At 39.1% G+C, this 24,710-nt stretch overlaps 1 protein-coding gene and 1 long non-coding RNA gene across 3 annotated transcripts in view; one reads left to right on the forward strand and one right to left on the reverse strand.

Moving 5' to 3' along the window:
• LOC138035206 (follistatin-A-like) overlaps positions 1-20,355 on the reverse strand; it is a 23,760-nt gene extending 3,405 nt beyond the window's left edge. The window contains 6 exon segments of the mRNA XM_068882026.1: positions 380-436; positions 439-600; positions 1,624-1,842; positions 4,672-4,890; positions 11,731-11,851; positions 20,205-20,355. Of these exon segments, the coding sequence (XP_068738127.1) occupies positions 380-436; positions 439-600; positions 1,624-1,842; positions 4,672-4,890; positions 11,731-11,794 (721 nt within the window). The 5' untranslated portion in view covers positions 11,795-11,851; positions 20,205-20,355.
• On the forward strand, positions 10,503-17,179 carry LOC138035208 (uncharacterized). 2 transcript variants are annotated; one of them, XR_011129471.1, is made up of 3 exons: positions 10,503-10,952; positions 16,345-16,506; positions 17,060-17,179. It is a non-coding gene; the product is annotated as an uncharacterized lncRNA (long non-coding RNA). The 2 variants fall into 2 exon arrangements; XR_011129470.1 differs by having other exon boundaries at positions 10,503-10,774.
• Positions 20,356-24,710: the final 4,355 nt, after the last annotated feature.

Consider the following 24,710-nt stretch of genomic DNA (forward strand, 5'->3'; position numbering starts at 1 on the left):
TTGTCGTAGTCTGAAAAAGTAACCGTATCCTCCTGTTTTTTATGAAGGATGATCTAACCCAATTATTCCACGAGCTCTTGTTGGAAATGAGGTGGTTCAGATTATACTGCATTATCTGGGGCAAAGGTAGATAAATGCGGGGCTCACTCCAAGCTTAATGATGGGCATATTCAATTTTAATGGTACAACTGAGCCATAGTACTGCCGGCAGGGGAAGGCAGTCGGTTCTCCTTCAGCCTCCAAGTGAGCTCTATCGTTCGAGATCCAAAGTGTCGCGCCTCTAGATGCTCCCCCCCCCCCCTCTTTTTACTCACACGGCACACCTAAGGGAATATAGGAACGCGCGCACGTGTTTCTTGTGACAGTCAATCGTGCTTACCTTTGCAGTTGCCTCTGTACGCAAGCCCAATAGCTTTTCCTCGTCTACAGGTTCCATTCTGAGATGGCAGCTACTTTCATACTGTAAACCATCAGCTCCACATACTGGTCCGCCTTCATTCTGTAGTTTAGAACAATCCACACAGCTCACACAGTAAGCCCTCTTGTACTGGTCAATCATACAGGTTCGGTTCTTGCGACAAACCACACCTTCGCATCCGGCTAAGAGTTAAAGAAAGCAAATTTTCTTTGTTATCTATTTACCCTCCCAGAACGGTTTTTAATTGAACACAGCAAGTAACTACAACAGACACAAACGAGCAAATTGAGTTAATTGTTGGTTTTCACTCACGTGATAAACAGCCATGTTTTTTTAACGAAAACAAAAGAAAGCATTCGCACAATAGTACAGTTCAATTCCCGGAGGATTGGGTCGGGACACAAACATGGCCGCCTTTTCTTTGTTTAGGGTCACAAACATGGCGGCCGTGACGTCATACGAAAACCGAGAATAGAGAGGTTAAGCATGACGTTTGCGCCAAACGGCGAACGTCGGAGTGAAATTAGGGTTTTGCCAAAAATGTAAGAACCCTGCTTGATATTGGCCCATTTCTGTCCTGTTAGCTCCAGATATCAAGCAACTTTTCAAAGGAATGAGACAAGTTAAAATGAGAGAATTTTCACGCTTTATGATAAGCAGGAAACTGCCGTTTCCCGTTGGCCGTAAACATCATGCTTAACCTCTAATGATTACGAAAAACAAATTTTATGACAAAGGCGCCAGCCGAAACTATTTGATTGATTCAGATTGTGGCAGCAGACAGCCAATCACCTAGTTGCAAATCAGTCCCCAAATTCAAATTCATTGACTGAAAAAAAAAAAATCATTGACTGAAAAAGCGCTCGGACATGGGTTAGAATCCCATGTTACTCTAGCTCAGGCTTGCTTGTTACTGCTTAAGATGCTTCAGTGTCCAATTGCGATTGGCTGGGAATACTTCTAATAAGACATATATCGTCTGGCAGTATAGCGGTTTTTTACCGTGAAACGACTGGTGATCCTGTCTTTGTTCCCCGAAAATTTCTGTTGATATTGCCATCAAGATGTCAGCATTTCAGTTTTAGCTTTCGCGTATGTTTATCTATTGAGTACAATGTTTAAAACTGCAGTTGTGCCTGCCAGTATTTTGAAATCATTACTTGTTACTGGTGTTTAAATAAAACGTGCTCGCGTTCCTTTCTTACTTTTACATTCCCCGTCATATGCCACTTCAACGTTGGATCTTCCTTCCCGACATGCTTTTCTCTTTAGTTCACACTCGTGTGCGTATGTGCGGCCGTCTATGCCACATACAGTTCGTTTCACAGAGTCGCGGCATCCCAGACAGACGCATTTGCCTTTGCGTTTGCCTTTCTCGATACAAACCTTTCCCCCAGTGCAAACTTTATTTTCACATGGATTTTCTGTTGAAAAAGACACTCATCATGAAGTAATTACACCAGAGTTGCTAAGCGATCATTGTTAAACAATAGCCCACTTTCGATATATTAAAATTCAGTCCTAAACAAAAGGCATCATCTCGAGGCTCTGGGGAATAAATATAAGGATTTGTATGAGTTTATTCCCCAGAGTCTCGAGATGATACCTTTTGTTTAGGACAGGAATTTTAATATATCGAAAGTGGCTATTGTCTCAACTTGGAATCTTTGATCCTAGGTTCGAAAAAATCATTAACGACAGACAAAATCGGAATAACCTATAAGTATATAACGTTTGTCAACTTTCTGCTTGTTAGGCGCACCAGGAGATGACGGACGCGGAGATTCCTTCTTTACACGTTAGTTGTAATCAAGTTGTAATCAAGAGAGTGAGCGGCGCGTCAATAAATCATTTAGAATCTTCGTGACTTGTGGAAAAAACGCAGTTTAGATGGGGGCGAAAATGTTCCACAAGACAAGACAGGACGAGTCCGTTTATTAATATGGTAGGTATTAATATCAGTTATCGTTCCTATTCCTAGAAAATATCGGGCCTTTATGAACTTTTTCTACGATGTGGAAGAGCCAGAAGTTAGGCTGTTTGTCAGGTTGCGGAAGAAATTAAAAGGGGAAAAATTGGGCCTAAAAGTAGGGCTAGAAGCGTCCTCCTCACATACCACATGAATAGCTGGGACGTGCCGGAGGATTTTGTTAAATATCTTTTTTATCTAGCACAGAAAATACAAAAAGCCAATATGTACAATTTTCTCTGAGACCTTAAGCTGTAACATTTACTGTTGTCCGACTGAGCGAGGCAACAACGTTGGCCAGCAAAACGTTAAGCTGGACTTAAAATAAGCCTCATCTATAAGTACGCACACGCAATGAACTGTTTGTGGAAATAATAATAATAATAATAATAATAATAATAATAATGATTACTCGTAGTAATAATAATAATACTAATTAAATATATATACAAAATAAACATTCTTCGTAATAGGAAAATTACTATGTACAATTATGATAAGATACTCTAAAAATATTATCACAAATTTAAAATATCAAAACTAGGAAGTTAAAATGAGGATAAAAAGTAAAGCTAAATGGTAACTAAAATAGTTGGGCAGAGTTAGAAAGTCATGGCTGTGGTGTTCTCTAGAGTCAGGTCTGCATCAATTACATTAGAAGTTCTCTTCCTGCTTCGTGATCCCCTCAGACAGAGTAACGCAGAGCGCAAGATAGCGAAGGACTTCTTTGTACTGATCCAACTCATAGTGCTTGAATGCGTTTCACCCTTCTTTACCGCGAGTTGTTCTGCAAGCCTTGCATGGAATTTCTTGCATTCCTCACCAATTCCTCCGGTCGTTGTAAAAACCAAGGGCGTGAATGTGCCTTGTTCTATCAAGAGGACTATCCTGCATGGCATATTGGCCTTCCCTTTTCGTTCTGGTGCATCTGGTATATCTGAGCAGCAGCAAGTTCTTTATATGAGTCTGCATTGGGGTGACACACCCGGGCATCAAAGAATGCAGAATTCAAACGCTCCCAGAAGCCGCCAGCCCGGATATCCAATCGAGCGTTAGGGGCCTGATTGGCGCCCCTATTCAAAATTTCTCCAGTGATGTCTTGTAGAACTGGCTCAATCTGAACGTCTTGACAAACCATGCTTAGCATTTCAGCCTCTAAATCACGGAGCTCATTGTGGTGCTGAATACTAAAACCCCTTTACGACAGACAATGGCATGATCAATGCTGAAATCATCGCTTGATGTCCCAGTCGTATCTAAGATGAATTGCGTCTCTAAATTCCTTCTTCTTGAGGTTCATGTCGAGTTTTGCCGTGAAACTCACTGGGTTTTTAGGGCAATCTCACGATCTCACGATGAGACAAAAAGATTTCACGGTAAAAAGATTCACAGGCCGATGGAATACACTTTCCTTGAATATTTTCATTTCTGCCTTGCAAAATTGGTTTTTTTGGCGCCAATTATGTGGACATCCACAGTTCTATTGAGAAGACAAATGCCAAATAAGTTATCGTTACCAGTTTGTCGCATCCAGATATGTTTCATCCACTTCGTCAAAATGGCGGAAAACGATGAATATTTATTGGACGAATCTTTCAAATAACGTTAATTTCTCTGTTGCTACGGTCACATAATATTTTACAGTGATAAACAGAAATGAAAATTTTATTTTGATGAACTGGTTTTAATTCTTTTTCACGCTGTCGATAAATCTCCAGGTTTTTCCCCAAATCTCACGGTTTTTCGGATCTCCAGGTGCTTGGTCTTTTGGGTTGAGAGGTCTGTATTGACCTCACTGTCGCTCGGTCAATACAGCAAGGCCTCAGTTTGAGACTTTGTAGACGCTGAAGAAGAAACTCCAGTAGTGGCATTTGAAGCTCCAGAGGAAGTGATTAGCGGTGATTTGATGGTTGAGGGACGGTGAAAGTATCAATGCTCAGCGCGTTGCTGAGTGATTCTAGGCTACAATCTCTGTCTACAACCAATCTATCGGCAAGTGAAGAAGAACTTTTGATATAGGCCCTGGCCCTGGAAGAGGGTGTTATCTCTGAAGGTGAAACGTTAGAGGAATAAAAGGCACGGATCAAGGTTGAGAAGGTAGGCCGTCGATCTGACATCACAGTTCGTGAGGGTCTTACGTGACGTGCTCTTATTTACTTTCTGACTTAATTAACACATCACGACAGTGACATAGTGCATTAAGGGCTACATTGCATAGCCCGTAAGCACAAAAATAGTTCATCAAAGAAAATACTGCGTTTAAAAAGCTGTGTTTAAGACTCACCTTCTGGATGGCAGGGCCAACAATTTACTCCAATAAGTAAAATACTTATTTGCGACGTTGCGTTTGTATAATATGTTGCATTTGGGTCCGAACAACAATCTTGAGAGACATTGATGGCTGCATGTGTGCGACGAAAGCTATCTTGAACTTGGATTGGTATCCCTCGGCAATTCCTTCCACTAAATTGCTCACGACGAAAGCAGAAGGACTTTGAAGCTCCTAAAAATAAGTTGAAATTAAGTTTATTATCAAGTAAGTGTAATCTTAATTACCCAGGGAAATTAAGCCGCCTTGCCATGCCCTAGCCCACTCACTGTACGCTGGAAAGCAAATTACCCAGCGTTGGACTGAAATCATATCAAATCGACGATGATAAAAACTGTTTACTGATAATTTTTGTTTTTGCAGTACGTGTCCTTTCCGGCAATTGACCTAACTTGTAACTGAAGCTCTAGCCATATTGACCGATGGTAAAGTAGGAAAAATGCAGGCATCTCACATTTCGCTTCCCTTTTTTTAGGTGATTGAAAAGAAAAACGGACGGAAAAGTTGAAATATTTCTGGTCTTGTTGTTGCTGAATCGGCCTTTTCTTAAAAAAGATTCGACGAATGGAATGGGGGACAGTGAGTTTTGAAGGTAAGGTCCAGAGCTTGTCGAACTTAATTCCTCTGCCGAACCAAATCAATATTTAGGCTTAACTGTCAGCATTTCTAATGGGTTTGGGCTTTTTCAACAGTTAAATTATAACCTCAGTCTGCATTTTAGCTGCATTTTACCCCCGGTCTGCAATCTGCAGTCTGCGTTTTACACTGACCGTTCGTGCTCATGCCTTGCCGAAATTAATTCTTGAAGTTCGAGAAAAGTACGGCAGAAGTGCGACGTCTGAATCAAAGTTTTGAGTTTGGTTCGGCAGGGCAAATAAGTTCGACAAGCTCTGCCGTGCGACACGACTGTGGCACGGCCATAATTTAAACATCATGCTAATACCGTGCCAATCACAGAAATGTATTTTGGCTGGATTTGAGATACCGTGAGGAGCTTCGAAGTATGGCACCATTTCTTTGTTTCCGCTGACTTGTTCTCCTCTAGCACGCACAATTGAACCTCATAAATGAATGACATAAGGCTTGTCTACAATTTATTTTCTAAAGTTTTCCTCTTTATTCAGAGAAAATCTTATACCGCGAAAAAAATTCCTTTAGAAGTCTTAATTAACAATTGGCCTTCAGTTTGATGTTACAAGAGGACGCTTTTGCGAGCTCTCTCTTTGATATCAAATGCTAGAGTAAACGGCTGTGTATGCAATGCGAAGCTAAATTGGCCTTGAGATGGCAAAAAAAACAAACTGTAATCCTTTCTCCTTAAATGGTCACAATTTTCTGTATCAACCTAATTAATCCTCTTTGTTGTCAATAAGCATCCGGGAAAAATATTACATCGGTAGACAAAATATAACCCGATACACGTCGTTCCGGCCATGGTGAAGGTAAAGATTTGATGATGGGCTAAGTTTGATACCACACGAATTACGTACTCTTCGAGGGCTTTGAAGCTCAAAAAAATTGGCAAAATTGGTCATCATCGAATTAATTCTTTGACGAACGTGATAATGATCATGATGGAGTAAAAAAAAAAACTAGGACTTTTTATTTTATAATAACATAAGCACTAACTGAACTAGCCTCCCGCCATTGCGGTGCAACGAAAAGTTTTGTGATTTCATAATTTTCCCGTTGGTTTTCTTTTTAACTTTAAAGGTCCAACCTCAGTCTCCTTAGTTTTTTATGGCATGTTGTGAAACGTAATATTGCCCAAAACAAAGAAAAAAGACTGATTGTTGCGGTGTCATTTTCACTAGCCTGCGAACGCAGACGTATTTCCGGCGGTCGTTTCTCTCCTGTTACTTTTCGGGGGGGAGTAGTGACCGCGGGAAATACGTCTGCATTCGCAGGCTACATTTTCACTTGATTGTAATGATCTTTGATGATCACTTCCTCGTCACTTATTTTACGTAAAAAAAAGCGAGGCACAAACAATTTTTTCCCAGGTCATCTCCAGATTTTCTTTGAAAGCTGAAGGGCGCGTGTCCCAATTCCTTTGAGCTAAATCTTCCATTTTGCGTTCTCTCAACCAAACGCCGACCACACAGACTAGAAGAGGCTTAAGATATAATTTCACCGTTAAAGAGTTTCATCGTTGCTTTACATCAGAGTGGTGATTCCACGAAAACTTTCGTTGTCTGCGCCACAAATTTGTCTTGAAGTCGTAATTGTTTTCTTTACTTCCTATTCAGGACATTTTTCAAGATGTAGATTTTAGCTAAAATTTAATGAAAGCCGAGCCGCTTTTCCGGTGTTTCTTTTCCGACACCCGTTTAAAACTTTAGTTTTGTGTAACATTTGAAATACGAGGTAGGAGCTTCCTGGCCCTTTATTGTTGTCTTACCTTGATGTAGAAATACTTTGGATTAATTTCAAGCGGTGATTTGTCTTTCTTTTAACATTCCTTTATGAACCGTTTTGTAAAAGACTCGATTGGTTCCTTAAAATCACTTAAATGCAGCCATAGTCGCACTGCTCTCAGAAATGCTAAGAATGTGGATGCCTTCGTAAATACAATGTGATTCACTCTGAATCACCCTAAATATAATTCAGTATGTATGAGCTTACAGGACTCAAATACAAGGATTAAACTACTTTGAAGGATAAAGAACAGTTAAAGTAATGTCTATGAACCACGGACCACGCGACACACCCCCTCTAACCGATCTGGCTTGTTCTATCAGGAGCCATTACGTATATGTCATACTTTTGATGGGTTGAATGTATGCTAAACATTTAAAAACCACTAAAAGTAATGCGCAGCCAAGATGAGATGATGCGCTTTCATTTTTCGTGACCCAACGCCCCCCCCCCCCCCTCCCCAAGTGTTAAATCATCAGTTAGAGTCCACAACACCAAAAATGGACGGTTGTACATTGGTTTCGCTTGCTTCTACTGATTGGTATTGTGTTTTTTTAATCTCAAAACAGGTTCAAATTTAGCATAGCTGGAAAGCCTGACGAATTGATGAGAAATTCAACTTTTTTTCATGTACATGGATGCACATTACAAGGTTAAAATCTGAGGATATGGGCGATTTTCTGTCAATACTAATATGAAAGTGAAAACGCTCCCCAGGGCTTAAGTTTAAGGATCTTTGTTTTGTGTAAAGTTAAAAAGAACCAAACAGCTACATGACTGTCCCGAGAGTGCGAAAATTCCTATATCCAACTTCTCCACGGTCGCTCGATAAGCAATGACGGAGCATAGCAGGAGCAATGTTAATAGACCCTGAAATACACGAGTTCCTTGGCCGAACAGTATATAGTAATTAGAAAATTGTGAAGAATTTCACACGTACACGTACCATGTGCAATTTGGACACACAATGCAGCTGTTAGGAACCCCTTCAACACCTGTACAGATTTGAAGTCCATTCGATCGATGCCTCTTAGTTAAAAGCCAAAAACGCTTAGTCGGGCACACGGCACACGGCAAGTGGCAAGTATTTTTTGTGGGAAAGAAATGCATGAGTTTATATACCCACCCCAATCGGTAGCCGACTGACTTGAGCTGACAGGTAGACAGGAAATGACCGACAGCTGAATGTTGCGTCCGCCTCACAGCATGGGCGGGTTCGCGTGTAGGGTGGAACATAAATTCTAATATGAAACGATTTTTTCCTTTGTTTAGCTGTTCAAAGAAAGCTAAGAAGAAATCATATGTAGTCCTGAAAAATAAATGCTAGACTGAAAAAAGTGGAAAAATTCAAGCCAATGCAAAATAAAACCGGTTAACCCATGATAACATTGATTTTGTAGGCAAAGCCTTAGACACAGGCTCATTGCCAAACACAGCTTTGTAAACAACGAAACAAACAAAAGCACAGTACTTTGGCTTTGAGGTTGCATAGAACATTGATAACTAGGCGAATGTTAATCACGGCTACTCATCATTTTTCTGTTGCAAACCATGAAAAACATGATTCTTAACAGATATAAACCAAAATCCTGACAATGTGCAAGAAGGGGCCGGTAAGACGATGGGTGAAATAGATGACTTTTATAGATGAGACCACAATGAAAGACAATGTGTCGAAGATTCGTTTTTTATTGAAGTTCTCAGGGGCGATCAAGCACGCTCTGTTTTTAACCGTAAAATATAACAAATGCATTTTCAATTAATTCTTTCTTTTTTTCAAGTCGAGACAGTTTAAAGGGAGGTTCCAGTCTTGCTTTCAAACAGTAGCAAACTCTTTTTGAAAAGGCGATGGGTTAGTTTTGCCACCGGGTGGTTCACTAAACGAAGAAATTTTAGAACTCTTAAAACTACAAGGGAAGGAAACATATCGAAACATCATTTTGTTCGACGATATCGGTGGGTCTTCGTTTGAACAGAACGTTTCGAACTGTTTTCTTCCCTTATAGTTCTAACAGTTCCATAATTAACTCAAATTTAAGTTTTCGGTCACTGGTCTTCACTCACAATGAAGCAGCTCAGTCTTCTTTCATGTTTGCAATTGTAAGGCCACATCTACATTGTATGCGTCTTCCTTTTGCCCGCGGAAATCGCAAGTGAAAAAGGCCGGCTTTGGCTTTCTGGAACGGTGCTCTTCTGGCCAAATCGATCAAGCCACTGGAGCCTGTATGCAAACTAAAACGACAACGGAACTTGAAAAGAATTTCACTTAATTTGATGAACGATTCCGCGTCTCTGGAGTAACTGAACTCCAAGGTGAAAAAGAAGTTTCTTGAAAAACGGTTAACCCGGCGTGAAGCGTCACATCGACATCGTTATGCAAGATGGCGGACTACAACACATGACTGCTGCTACGCTTTTCCAGTGTTTTGTCGTGGATTGGCAAAACTATACGAAAAAGCTACTGTGAAAGACTATACAAAAAGGCTAGTGTAAAAGAGAAGTGTGAAAATCTTTTCCTACGCCTTCCGCAGACTATGAAAATGCGAGCATTACGTTTTGCTGACCTCAGTTGGTCGAGCGCGGAATGGAAGGTAGTTTTCCTTCTTTTCATACACAACTTAAGGAAAAATTTTCCTTAGGTAGTTAGTGTGACTTTGGAATATTTGATTCGGATGAACACTTCTTTCAGTTCAAAAGAGTCTGTCCTTCCTCAATCAAGTGAAAAAGTTGGCAGAAATCCAAGGATTCTTCTTCTATCAGTCGTGTACTATTCCCAAGGAAATTGAACGGTTCAAAGTGTGGCGAAGGCCGAATTACTATACAAAACAGTTTTGGTGCTGGTCACGCTCTCGACTGCCATGATCGAATTAGATTTTAACGTAGTCTTAATCGTAATGAATAACTGTATTTATGATTTATAGAGTCGCTGGCCTATTTTCACATTTAACTGATTTATTATACGAAAGAGCATTTTTTTCCCGCACAGACAGCATGGACGTGATAAAGCGGTTCAATTTTCAAGAACTAGAGATTATGAACTTGCTGTTATTACAGCGCTAAACTACTGTGAGACATATGTTTCACAAATAAATAATAAGGAACGAGAGACCTGTGAGAAAACACAAGGTGCAAACCGCAATTGCACAGGTCGAGAGAAAAGGCAAAAACAAGCAGGATATGCAAAATTGTGACTATCTTTGAATGTAAGCTGAAAGTAAGGAATAACGAGTAAAACCAACTTGTTTACCTTTGTATGTTGTAAATATAAGTTTCAAAACATTTCTGAATTGGTCTGTTATTGGCAAAAGTTCCGAATTCTTGCGGCATCACACACGAATCCGATAATTCCTCATGTTACAAACTGCGCATCAACAGCTTCCGCTTATCTTGAATATCTGTTATCAAGTCATGTTTTGTCATATCATTGTTCGCACAGCAAGCGGACGTATCTCATTTAAAAATTTAAACCCCAACCAAGCTCATGTACACGTGATCCATTTAACGTGAATTTTCATCACGATTAATGAAACACTCCGACAAGGGTGAACCACCAATTGAAAGCGAAAATGATATGAGTGATTACAAAATGGTGAAAGTGATGAGCCACTTCAAGTACGAATGAAAAATTGGTTACATAAATGTGAGTTTTTCATGTTCCCGCTATTAGACAATTACATGAAAGTGCAAGTCATTGGATTTCAGCCAAACCATTTTTCTTTTGCAATTCAGTCAGATTAGTGAATCAATTTTGATTTTCTTTAAACTCTCGACAAAAGCATACATACCATTGAACAAAATAGATCTTAAAGATCACCCAGGTGAGTACTGTGATACATTGCAAAAAAACTTCGGACGTTTTTGTGCCAGACTGTGATAAGGTATTCAACAGATTCTTTTATCCTGTATTTAGATATCCATTTGAATGTTTTCATCCATGTTTGTAAAGCCCCAAATACGACTAAAACAGTGGCATAATTCTGAGTGCAATCATGTTGTTTATAATCTTATTGTGCAAGCTGAAAACGACGTTAGTAAACTTGATCCATACGATCCGTTTTCCATTATCACAACTCTGCTGTCAATGTTACACTTGGAAAGTTCGGGAGAGCTGTCAAGAACGTAGATCTGCTCTTTGGCAATTCTTAGGCCTTTATCGTGCGTTACAAACTTCCCATCCACATCTTATCTCAACTCAACGCTTCAGTTTTTAAAGCGTGAGCAAAATGTTAGTTATGCCTGTGCAATGAATTGTGCGTGTTTCGTGAAATTCAAAAATCTTTCCCAGAGGTTTGCCGCAAAGCATCTCTCAGTGAATTTATCCCAAAATAAAAACATCTCACCCAAAAAATATATATCTCAACATGAATCACAGGGAAAATAACAATTTTGTTTCATAATTTTAAGGCTGATGTCATTACTAAGAGTTTTAATCATAAATGTATGGGTGGATTTTTAAAGCCGGGAAATGTTACTTAGAATCATCAGCCATTTGACGAAAGTTTCTCAGTTGCTATTTTCAAAATTCTTGCAATCTTCCTTAGCAGTTAGTGACGCACAGTGCTCTTACCAGCTAGGCAATAAGCATTTTGAACTAACCTTGCACAGCACAACGTAATACAATAGCACAAGTGAAGATAAGGAAAGCTGGCGGCGTCATCATCTTCAACTGAAATCATGCAGTCTAATGTTCTCTCTTGTACTGTATTATCTCCTTTATCTGTAAAAAGAGTAAATTAGAGTTACATTTGTACCAGAAGTGTTAAGCCATTTGGGTACATGAAAGTGCTAACCAAATCGTTGTTGTTGGAGTTTTTCGTTGTCGTTGTTTTTGTGGTGCATTTTTGTTGTGCAAAAATGATGATAATTCGTTAAACCAGTAATGAAATCCGAGCTCGGGCGGCCTCTTAATCCAGCTATATCGACACATCGCCGGAGAGGTAATTTCATGCGCCGAGCCATGCAACCAGTATTGGTGTAGGCAATTGTCCCTTTCGAATAAAAAGTACTTCCCTGCAATTCATTTTTCAAGACTGAAGTTCGCATGTTAACTTGATGGTAGGTTTATATGCGTATAATAAGTATAATGACTTTTCGTAATTCTGCTCTCCAATATTAAATGTTCATCCACATTGCCTTAAACTACATGTTCCTACTGTCTCAGTAATCCTGCTAATTTTCGGAATTAGGGTCGAATTGAAAACTGATCGTCTGTAAATACAGTATACAAGGGGAAGAAGAAAGGGTAAGGTGTGTTTTGAGCTGGAAACGGAATTAGCTGGGTTCTTGTAACGTAACGTTTTGAAGCTTTTATATCGAAGTTATAGAAAACCGATATTGTGCTCAGAAAAGGGCCCATTACAGCTTGCATAAATTATACAGCAGGTGTTCAATCTTCTGTGGGTGTGGTCGAAGGTTTCGGTGCAATGGAATCTTCTCCACCAGACTAAAATGTTTATTGTTATTTACTGAGCTACAGTACATACTTAAAAAAGACAATGTGCTAACCTTGTCAACTGACCTTTCTTCTTATATGCGATATAGTTTGAAAATACAGTATTTTGTTCTCACGAAAGCTAAGTAAATGGTCATAATAGCCAATATCTGTGACACCAACAACTGAGATACGTAATCCATTGAAGTTTCAAGTAAAAACTCCAAATATGGTAGTTTTGATTTCCGCCCAACTGGACTCAGTTATCTCTAGCTTACCCCATTCACACACTATCGATTCTTTCGTGCCGACACTTTTATATTGATGTCGGGTATCTCCATCTGTTTTGTCTGCAATAGTTGAATTTTCTTCGTTGGAATGTATCTCTTATCTTTGACAATGCCGTTTCCAGATTTGGCGTCGATGTTATCCTTGATGACAATTGCCCCATTCAAAAAACCTAGTAGACAGCTATTATCACCGCAGATCTGACTGATAGTCAAGAGTAGGAATTTCCGTAGATTACGCAAGGTTCTAATTACTGATCAGAGCTTTGCCAGTCCCGTATTTACGTCAGTGCGTGTTAGTGCAGTTAAAGTTGTCCATGGACTTTGATTAAACTGTTGTTTCAGCGCGAAACCAGCCAAACGGGAACGATGAATCACAGCGCGTACATATCCACAAATTGTAATCAGTCTTAAAAAGAAACGATATCTTTAGACTGTCAGGGTAGGTGGTGGGGCGGGGAGTTGGTGGTTCAAAGGCAAGGTAGTCGTTGCGATGTTAGGCCGGAGTACCATTTAAAAAAACAGAAGAAAAAATTATAGCAAACAATCCACAAGCTCAGACGGAAGTCGGCTCGAATTACGTTGGGCGCCCACGATAGATCGCAAATATTAACCGCAACAACAATCGGTAAATTTCTCGGAACTTAGATATTCCAGCTTCACCTTATCGCATTTCTTCTTATCGTTTCATCGGCACCGCCTTTTAACCTGCTAAAATGTTGTAAACAAGAGTACTCATGCGTGAGAGAAAGAGCGCATGAACAATGGAAAATCAACTGCATGATGATTTTTGCATGATCAGTAATTTTGCTCATAGTCTTCTCAATCAGTGAACGCAGTTGTCTGTGTGTATAGGTTGATCTGAGTGGGTTTTTTTCCTTCTAATTTTATGGCTGTTATACGTAAAAGTTTGCTAAGCTCCACACTGCCCCGATTGTTGAGACAGGAAATTTCAAATTCGGGGAGGCTAGATTTGGAAATCTTGGCATATTGATGGAAGTTTAAAAAAATTCCTGAAATAATGGGTCTCTTGCAGCAAAAGCATGTCAAAGGGAAACAAGTCTTAACTGAAATTAATCAAACCTGGCTTGATAAATGATGCAAGAGGTGTCTGTCCAAGGTCACTGGATCTCTGAGACCGCTTGTAAAAGAGTCGTCTTTCAAGGGCACCCGACGAGCACAGTAAGCCAGAAGCCTTTGAGAGACATTTCTAGGCTCCTTGTAATGTACAAAGACTGTCTAAAGAGATGTTTTAACACCTAGAATAATTTGATCTGTTTGGATATCTTAGATAGCTGAAAATTGAAGTGTCCGATAATTTTAGAGAATGAAATCTTCATTTCAAAAATTGCTAGCTGAAGGTTGCCTTCTAAGAACTTCCAAGCGAACCCTTTTCTTATCCGAAACTGATAGGTAACCTTTTTAACTAAAAATTGCAAAAATACCCCTTCCGAAAACGGAAGAAACTACTTTTCCCTGGTTGCGAATCTTCCAGGTGATGTTTTAGTAAAGAAATCTATAGCTGTTTGGCAACCTAGAACCGAAATTCTTATAACAGTTCAGTTGGCTCTCTCGAATACATATTTCACCGAAGATTATCCTTGGGTGCCCCAACTTTTTGTAGCTGAAACTGTTTTGCGAATGGTTACCGGATCGCCAGTGTCCATTTCACAGCAGGTCTTCCGACATTTGAAACGGTTTATCTTATGTGTCTGGGTTTATTTTATGACGATGGGAGATCGACTACTACAGACTGCAAACAGGAAATTGCACTTGTAATAAACTTAGAGAGCGTTAATTACAGTTTCTCTCCTTCCTTCCTTGTGTTGTTTTTTTTACAGGGAGGGGACGCAAAACCTACCTGTTAGGATATTTTGATGGTAATATTCGCAGAATAAACCCCACTCGAAATTTCAGTCTGTGAGGTTCGTAGTGAAATATCTTGTTTATTTTTCACAGTGGGAACATGACCTATTTTAGTGGTTTAAGTTAGAAATCGCACGTTTGTTTTTAAAAATACGTGAAAGTCTATTTCAGAATAAAACAGGTATAAAACCTGCTCACCCCTGCTCACCCCGAATTATTTTGATCAAGCCGCACAAAGACGAATTTGCACCTAATTTCGGTAATTTGGGCTGAAAGGAACCCGATTTCACAAGGAATACTGAAATGTAATCCGTCAGAGGTGATACAATCATGACCCAGCTAAGCTCAGTTTTAATTGAAGTAAGTCTGAGTATTCGAGCAATGTGAACACTGTGAATCAGGCATTGTTGGCAGGGAACTTGAAACGCACTAGTTGAGCTGGCAATACTTGCAGTCGGATACCTTACAAGATATATTGATATCGCGGCAGTTTCATTAGCCTCCCACACGTCGGAGAGGAACGCGTGACGAAGCCTAAAGAACGTCTGCGTGGGAGGCTACAGTTTCATCTATTAAATGTTGTTTGTTGGCTTAGTAACAAGGGAAATGAAAGAGAGATAAGACATTGGATCAGATAACTGTCTAGCAGCTCTGTTAGTGAATTAGCCATTGTTATTGAGGACAAGTAAAGCTGTTTTTTTTGCAGTGAGCTGTTTGAAAGCTAAGTGGACTAAATGTGGAAACTTTGACAATATGCTTTCTTGGTGCGATTTTTTCTTGTTGTCTTTGATAAAGCATGCAATCAAAAGAGTTTTGGGTCGACACTATGTAAAATTAACTATACCATTTATATTTCGGTAAAGCAAATTAAAAACAAAGCTTCAAAAAACTATGCGACGTTCATTTGATCAGGAACATTTAATTTTAGGTTTGAAGTTCAGTCAAAGATGATAAAAAGACCACACTGGCATAACTGTTACCACGAGCTCCTTTTGATGAGCTTGCGCAATCATGGAAATCTGGTTAAAAGACAAATGTGTGTTTGAACGTGGACTGATGTTACAGCTTCATGTTTTTTACAGGACTGCACTGATAACAAATCAGTCTACACTTGTGGAAAATATGAAGTATGTTCTATTTTGAAAGAGTGTGCTTTTGCTTGAGAACGCGACACGAATGGTTATTAATGATAATCGCGCCAGTGATAAAGTTTTTTTAAGATCAAGGATTTTAATCCCAGGTCGCCCGGCTAGATGATGAGCTGGCATGGATATAAAACACGAAATTATGAAATCTTAATTTGACAAAAATCAAACTGCTAAGAATGTTCAGATCCAGTTGATATCCGAGAGATATGTTCATTTCTTCCATTGTAAGTTTCCGAGTCGCATAATTTTTTGTCCTATGATAGTAAAGATGCTTGAGCTTATTCCTGCCAGTGAAATTGCGTCACACTTCTTTCATGATTAAAAGAAGATAACGCACAAATCCTGACTGTTTTTCTTTACTAATGGATGTAGTAGCTTATTTTTTTAAATACTGAGTGGAACGAATCTTATATTCAGTTCGGGAAACTAAGAGGCTTTACTTCATAGTAGCGCTTTTAATGCTACACTTGCATTTTAGGGTGTGAGTATGGATGACTTGACTTTAATTAAGAGGAGCTATACTGACAGCTATCGTCACAGGTGCTTATCTGCACTAAGTTACAGTTGTGCTTTTGTGTCTGGACAATATTGATGCAACCTTATGACAAGGCGAGTGGACGACAAAAAAAGCGATATTGAGGTTGGTCAACCTCAAGTGAAGCTTAACACGCACGCATGCCTGTATATACAGGAAACGCCTCGTGTACCCCTCATTCATTGGAAGTACTCACCAGTCCCTATTAACCCATTGACTCCCAGGGGGTTCGCCATTGACGAGTAAAATCTTATGGCGTTAGACAGAGTAAAATACTAAGTGTGGCCGGTTTAATGGGGACAGTTTTTCAGCGAGTGATTAATAATGATAATTGAACTGAGTGGAGTGCAATTTGATCTGAAATCATACGTGTGATTTCAAAATCGAACGAGCGCAGAGTTATTTCAGCAGTTCAATTTGAAATCACAAGTATGATTTCAGACCAAAATTGCACGACATGAAGTTCAATTACCACTTTATTACATCCATTTAGAAATCACAGAATAATTAATTCATCACTAAAATACATGATTTTAGTCAGTACCAATATTTTGTTGATCCAGTTGGGAACAAAAGTTGCAAAATTCGCCACACAATGGATTTCTTGTGGTTTCTTTTTCCGTAAACAAGCCTTGAAATATTGGTTTTTTTGTTTTAGAGTTCTTTTCTCATTGGCTGGAGAAATGGTGCGATTTGGGAATAAACCGCACTGCTGAGAGCCAATCAGATCGCAAGGATCACCACTGATTTCTAAATGCATGTAATAAATGGGGACATTTATTAGTTTTTCAGAAAGTGACTAAAGTGTATTTGAAGTTAACGTTCCACATTATTTCTTGCCATTTCTGAGAGTTTTGAATGGATCTTTCCTTCTTGCCGCCATTGTAAAAGATGTAAGTCTTCAGTTTACAACTCTAATGAAGAATTCTTACGAAATAGGTGCGAATCATTCCAACTTCCACTATCGCGAAACACCTTCTATTACGGTAATACTCTTCAAAATCAGTGCAACAATTTACAGCACAGTGCCTTTGTTCTCTTCGATCCGATAGCAGTGATCGGAAAAGAAAATGCTTTGATGAAAATCATTATGAAAAAATATTGGACTTTCTGTTCCGAGAAGATTCATTGACGTCAGTGTTTTTAATTTGCTTTGGAGCATTCATGTGCCGTTAATAAGAATAAATCAGTTAAAAACGTCAGCTCCTTAATTAAACTTCCGCGGTGAAGAGCTGTAGTTAGAGATCAGGTAACGGAGAAGACAATAAACTGATATTGAGCACAAGTGGCCTAAAAGAATTGAACATTTTTGCCATCAGAAATCCTGAAAAAATGCGGAAAATACTAAAACGCTTTTTCTCTTTACAAGTGTTCACCAGACGATTACTGCTACGAGCACTCGAATTGCTTCTCAACACAACTGATATCTCTTTAGTATTTCCTTGTATTAATTAAAAGAAGGAAATTATACGCTGTTCACTTGACTTTTCCTTGTTTAATTGCATCACTTTTAGACGAACTTTTTCGTCTTAGGTCGTCTTAGCACGTCTTGGAAGGATGGCAGGCTCCAGGTCTTGCCGACAATGATCTTAAAGGTCAATGTAGTTGAAAAACAACACAAATACTGATTGCGCAATTTAGAACGAAATCTCAAGGAACTATTATTTTGCCACTTACAATTAGATCTCTGTTTAGTACACTTTGTTAGTGTCCTCGTTATATAGTATTTCGCTAGCTGCATACAAGGCACTACTTTGAGTGGCCAGGTGGCTGAAAGGCTCCTCGGGGGGGGAAGGTGGGTGGGAATTTGTTACCTTAGGAAAATAGTTTTCAGGGCCGTAGCCAGAAAAAAAAATATGATTGAGGCAATGTCCTGCTTTGACGTCACAAACTGATTTACATTACTCTTTGTAAACATGCATGCAAAGTACGTGGATTGTGACGTCAAATCAGGAATAGACCGACTCCCCTTCTGACTCGGTCGTGAACGTGAGATGCCCTGTTTTTCGCAAGTTTTGAAGACTATAAAAAGGCAGGATTGGTTACAAAAAGGAAAAAATGGCCGCAATGCGTTTCAAACAGGTGCAAAGATTAATTTTAGCGAAAAGAATATTTGGGGGTCAGGGGCACTTTAAAGAGAAACACTGGAATCACGCTTTATTTTAAAAATTTACGAAAAAATGACTGAGGCAAGTGCCTCGGTTTGCCTCATACTGGCTACGGCACTTGTTTTGACACTGGTCCAGAGTTGATTCATAAATGTTCGGTCACGGAACTTTAGGAAACTTTATTAGTATGATTAATGGGCCGATGGCAATCAAAGCGTTCTGAAGGATGACATTTTCTTTGAAATTGTCCTTATGAAGAATTTGAGACCATGAAAGTCATTGCACACTTTGTTAGAAGGATTATAAATTGGGACGATAACGTGGGGCTCAATGGAAAGTTTTACTTACAAGACACGGTGGTACGAGAAGGTAACGCTTAACTTGACCGGGCATTTGCTCGGTCGAAGGCTGACAACCCATATCAGGAATACTAGTAGTGTGCTTCGGGTTGGAAGAGGTTCCTCCCAACAAAACAATCCCAATACTTCACATCTGGTCGACAACTACTGGTGTGATGAGAAAAATATAAGTAATACCAAAGCTAATTTCGCCCGATGCCCTCTTTGCTATGAAAAATATTTGGAAGAAAATTTTTTAGTCTAAACAAGGTGTGTATTGAAACGCATATAGTTGAATGAGGTAGATCTCCCGCAACTAATTATAAAGATCACTCATTCATATGATATTTGCGTCGTTGACTCTTGTTGAGAGGACAAGTGTGTGGATGCCTTAAGAGATGCAAACCAACTGTTGTGTTGTTTACAGCTGTGTTGTTGTATGTATTTATTGGGATCGTGGCTTTAGGTCACGGGCGTTTCCCGGCTCACGCGGCAGGTGAATAACACCCCTGTTTCTTATTAGCGCTTTTGCACTGTTTGAATGATTAACAAACTTGACTAAACTAATCTTGACTTGAAAATTCCCCCCCAAAAAAAAACAATTTCACGAAGAGGTCAAGTTATTTTCGACTTAACAATTAAAACAATTTGTTGGTAACCTTGCTTTTTAAAGTTCGCATTGCTCGGATAACTGGATAAAATCTAATGCAAACAAACATTCTTTATTTAAGATCGTATTGAATACTTTCTTCTCTTTAAAAAAGAAACCGACTAATAGCAAATATTGGAAAATGAACCGTGAAGTAAACAGACTCAAACCAGAAAAACAAACATTGTATAAACATAGCATCCTGCCTTCGGGGAGAATCAGTCTGTCTGTCACTGTATCAAAAGACACAAAGTAAGATAAGGCGTAGACTAAACTTTTGCCGCTTGTTTTCCCATGAGAAGTTGAAATATTTACATATAAATAAGACTTGAAATTTTTTTAAGGCATTAGAATGTTACAGTTAAAAAAAATTCCGATAATAAATCGCGAGAGGCCCATTTGCATGTCCCGACACGAACGTTTGTAAATGTGGTGTTGGGTTGTACATTTGAAGAAAAAGGTGAATGGCTTATAGAAAAACGTTATTCACTGGCTTAAAGCGTGTATGGTCTCTAATCGCGTAGGTCGGAAACCTTTTTTAACGGCTGAAAGGAAAAACTATCTTTAAGACTTAATGCAAGTAAAATTGCAAATTTGGCGATCAGTTTTGAAGCTCTTCTATACAGTTCATACAAAAGATCTCGCGAAACTTTTAAAGACAAGCAGAAGTCCGAATGCCGGAGTTTTACTTTAAAATGGCGTACTTACCGATGAAAGGGACTTCAGTTTGCGTAGTTTAACTGTGGCTTTGCCTTTGCTATCGACAAAAATGCTTGGCAACCCTGAGACACGAGGGTTGAGTTCTGATGACGGGCGCCAAGAGAGAGTAGTACGCTTTTACTGAGTATTAAAGCTGACGTCAGAAAACATACCTAAAATATCTTTCGTCTGGAAAGCACAAAAGGGGGCAATAACTGGAGCAATTAACGTCATTCAACGTCTGAAACTGCCGACATAATTTTTCAAGTGCTTTGAGTGGCGTTCTTAGGAATTGTATTCTCAGGAAAAAATTCATCATTAAAGAGACCGCTCCTGGCACAACAATTCTTAGTCAACATTTATTCAAATTTTGTTAGGCTGGATTGGTAAAGTAAAGATTACATAAAATGATTATTTTCCCTTGTATAGCATTTGCAATTCAGGCAATGGAAATTCAGTTTGATCAGTTTTAGAACAGGCCATGCGTGCACGAGCTGATGGGAAAGTCCGCACGACATTAGATTGCACAAATCGTGCAAGGTTAAGGAACACAAGATTATTTGATTAAGAAAGTAAATATCTCACAAGCCATCTATCATCGCCTCCCATCAAAACAAACGAGTGTTTTAGAGGGTCTGACTCTTATTTTAGGAACAGTGCAAATAAACATGGGAGTAGTTGTTTAGCAAAGTTTTATTTGCGATGCGCGCGCTAATATGTTTTTCACGAGGTCGTGCTCCGTGTGGGATATTTTGAAAAAAATATGTTTTCCCGGAACAATCTTGAAATTTTTCACAGCCTCGATATTAACCTTAAGAGCACGTTCTTCTTTTAAATTCCACCAGACCAATATAGAACCACTTAGGCTAAACGATTGGAATATTTAGACTGTCTAACTATTCCTGTTGTACACGCTATTACTCGCTCATACAAGCGCACAAGGACAGTCCCCTTGACTCCCTTACTTTGGTATTCTTCCCACTTGAAGTCGATCTGCACTGAGTATATTTAATTTTCCGCCTCTTTCAAAGGGGAAGGCACGCAACTCGGGCATTTCAGCGACCATTAATCAAGTTCTTATTTCCTGTAATGGAGTTGAAGCGATTCAAACAATCCTAACTGATCCGCGAAAGCTATTTTCCACCGAGGGAATTAGCGATAAAAGGGATCATCATTCTCCTATTTACCAAAATTGTAAATAGGACAACTCTTAGTTACAAAGAATATAATCCAATCTGTTCATACTTCAGATGAACCCAGCAACGACCGTAGATAAATAGCTGAAAATTTCTTTCCATAATACATTAATCAGTTGGCAGTGTTGCATTTGGCAGATCGTAAACAGGTCATTGTTTTTCCTACAATTAGTTTAACTGTGCACCCACTCCTCCTAACTAACAGCCGCCTTGAACAAGGTCTTAGCTTTGTATCACATGGATGAGGAAATGTTTCCGGCTATGATAATGAAAGAAAGTGGAAGATTCAAAGTGAGGCGGAGATATAAGGATGAGGGAGTTTTCTGAGAAGAAAGCGCATTGCAATCTTCATCCGAAGTATTGGGTTAACCGGATCGAATCAATTTGATTTTCTTGGTATTGTTGATAAATTAACGCTAGATTTAGACTTATTGGGTACTTTTGTTAGTGAAATTCATCAAAGGTCAAAGTCAACTTTTACCCTTTTCATTACTTTAAGAGGATCTGCAATTTAATGCTATAGAAAGATGGAAACAGCCTTGATTGTGGAAAACCTGTTTTCTTTTAGAACCATTTAGTTGATTATTCTGGCACTTATTCGCGCAAAACGCTTTTACAGCCGAGACTAGTGAAACACGGATTTTATGTTTCAACAGCTAAAACCTAATTCCACTTTCCTTGCACATTTAGAACCACTAAAGTACTCGGCGGCGGCTACTTGAAACAATATTACTTTTCGTGATTAATTAAGATCCTTAACTTCGATATCGCTTTACCCAAAGTGTCCAGCTAGTAGTTTCCAGCATGTTATGAAAAATGACAGCAAATCTGCTGCATACGTTTTCTTTGAGCAATATCCTATTAAGTCAAACCTAAGAAATGCGAGATGTTTTTGCGACGCGCAATAGAAGAGATAAAGAGAAAGCTGACAAGTTATGCTGTCAAACCGCCCACAACTTTATTGTTACCACATTTTTGCGAAACTCGAACTAGAAAATAAAATAATTATCATTTGTTCATAAACATGAACAAAGCCATTCTACGAAAACTATTATTAAGGAAACTTCTGACCATCAAATTAAAATAAAACAAAAACCTTGGTGTTTGTGTTGTGGGGGTTGGGCTTAACCCTAAATCCGCCCGACATAGAAGGCTCATTTCATGACAAAGTCATGATAAAGTACTATTACTCAAATGAACATTTTGAGATGATGTGTTTGGTCTTTAGGTCCCTATCTTGAGACAACGACGTCAACTGCACTAGTAACTGGGGCGCTGGCTCAACAAACTTTGTGACGAATCACAAATAGACGCTCAGCGAACCAAACATGATTTCAAAAAAACACACACTTGCACCCGGAGACGGTGCTCGACAAAACTGGAAGACGTACCCTTGGTATTCATCTGGTATTGATCTTTTGTGCACCACATAATATTGTAACACACGCGCTGTAGTTTGAGCGGCGTTTGAGCCTTGGGGATGCGAATTGATCCGCTCTATTTGCATCATCTGCCCGTCTTACACTGCAATCTTAATTAACCCTTTCACTCCCAATAGTGCCACTTATAGATTTTACTCTGTCTAACGCCAGACGATTTCACTCGTCAATGGGGAACCCCACGGGGCTGAAAGGGTTAACAGCTTTTCGATCACCTCAAAATAAGCACTAATCGGTATGGAAAGATGAAAAACCATGTTTGCAACAATTTTTTATTCACTGTTTTCAATCCACACTTTGTCAGTTTTCTTTTTACATAAAAAGCTGAAAGGCAGCGTCAATTGCATCATTTAAAAATATACTTCGTGATATTTTCGACTTAATAAATGATAATTTTCAACACTAAAGCAAATGAAACGTTATTTTCTCAATACAAAAGAAAGGATTCTGTTAAATGTTTGCGAATTTTTGTGTAGAAAATAAGGAAAATAGAAACCTATGAAAAAGGGTAAAAAGTATTCTTCTAACTGAAGGAGTAGTGTTAAGTAGTTGAGACTTTTCATTTAAATTAGATATACCTACCAGTGCAATAAAGTGCCAACGAGGAGAAATTACGGCTCAGCAGGGTTTGGAAATGATAATCACATGATGTTGCATGCCACATCTATATTACAAACAATAAAATACTGGCCGAGTGAACTTTGATCTTTGATAGCCTTCGTTCGTTTTGTTGACGAATAAACACGCTGTTTCAGTGAGTAAAAGCTGTGAATTATTCGCTTCAAATTTCGTAACTGATAAACCGTTCGACAAATGGCATGCTAACCTAGCTGGTCGAGTGAAGTATTCGTTCTGGCACGCTGGCCGAGCTATTAGGGATCTTAAGATCTACGACGGCGACTTCAACGAAAATGTCACCACGAAATATCACTTTGCTTTATCGTAATTCTTTCGCGGTTATTCTTTCTCGTTCACTTCTTTCAATTTGGGCGAAGTGTCCTCAAAATAAATTGGTACGAGTAGTTACAAAGTGAAAATAGAGAATGAAAGATTCTCTGTTGCATGCTCACTTTGTCGTCAAAAGCTCAAATTTGGTAATTCCACGTCGTCCTTTTGCGGAGTACCGCAAAAATCCGTCCTAAATTCCTGCAGCACTATTATTTATGCTCTTTGAATCAATGATATCATTGTTTTGTGGCGTTGTTGTTGCCATCGCCGTCGTAAAATCTTAACTGAACTCCCTATTGCACTGTCTTTGAGTTCAGTCTGTGGACAAGTGGACACACTGGTTCGATATTCGATCTTCTCTCGATTTTTTGATACCAAATACAATTACTTGAAATAACCACTCCCTCTATAAAGATTATTCACAGTTAAATACACAAAACTAAAGGAATGAAAAGCAAAAACCAAGTCTCTTTCGAAGCAAATCTTATCAAGAACCCTCCATGTCTCTCACTTGGTTCACGTGCGTTCGTTTTGCAGTTGAGCAATGGTGAAATGACCTAACCGGACATATATTCTGATTGGCTCCCTATAATATACGCTTTCTGATTGGTTCAAATCGCAAATACATTACATTTTTGCAGCCATCTCTTGGTTCTGCCTACCAGCAAACCTCGCACGGCTCGATGTTCTGCTGTCTCATCAGCTTCGCGTCTTCGCTCGAATGACTCGCTGGCCGTGAATTACAATTACAGTGATAATTTTAAGTTAACGTCACTGTCTGGGGTGCCTTTGGCACGCAGCAAGTGCAGTTTACATCAGCTTAGGGTTAGATAGCACAGCGCAGCTTATTACAAAAGTCAAATGTAAATGATTGAAAGGTCAAAAATTCATCTTTAGCTCTCCTATAACTGGGCTTGAATAATCCAAAACAC

This window comes from Montipora capricornis, unplaced genomic scaffold, assembly GCF_036669925.1.
Source record: "Montipora capricornis isolate CH-2021 unplaced genomic scaffold, ASM3666992v2 scaffold_313, whole genome shotgun sequence".
Classification (NCBI taxonomy): domain Eukaryota; kingdom Metazoa; phylum Cnidaria; class Anthozoa; order Scleractinia; family Acroporidae; genus Montipora; species Montipora capricornis.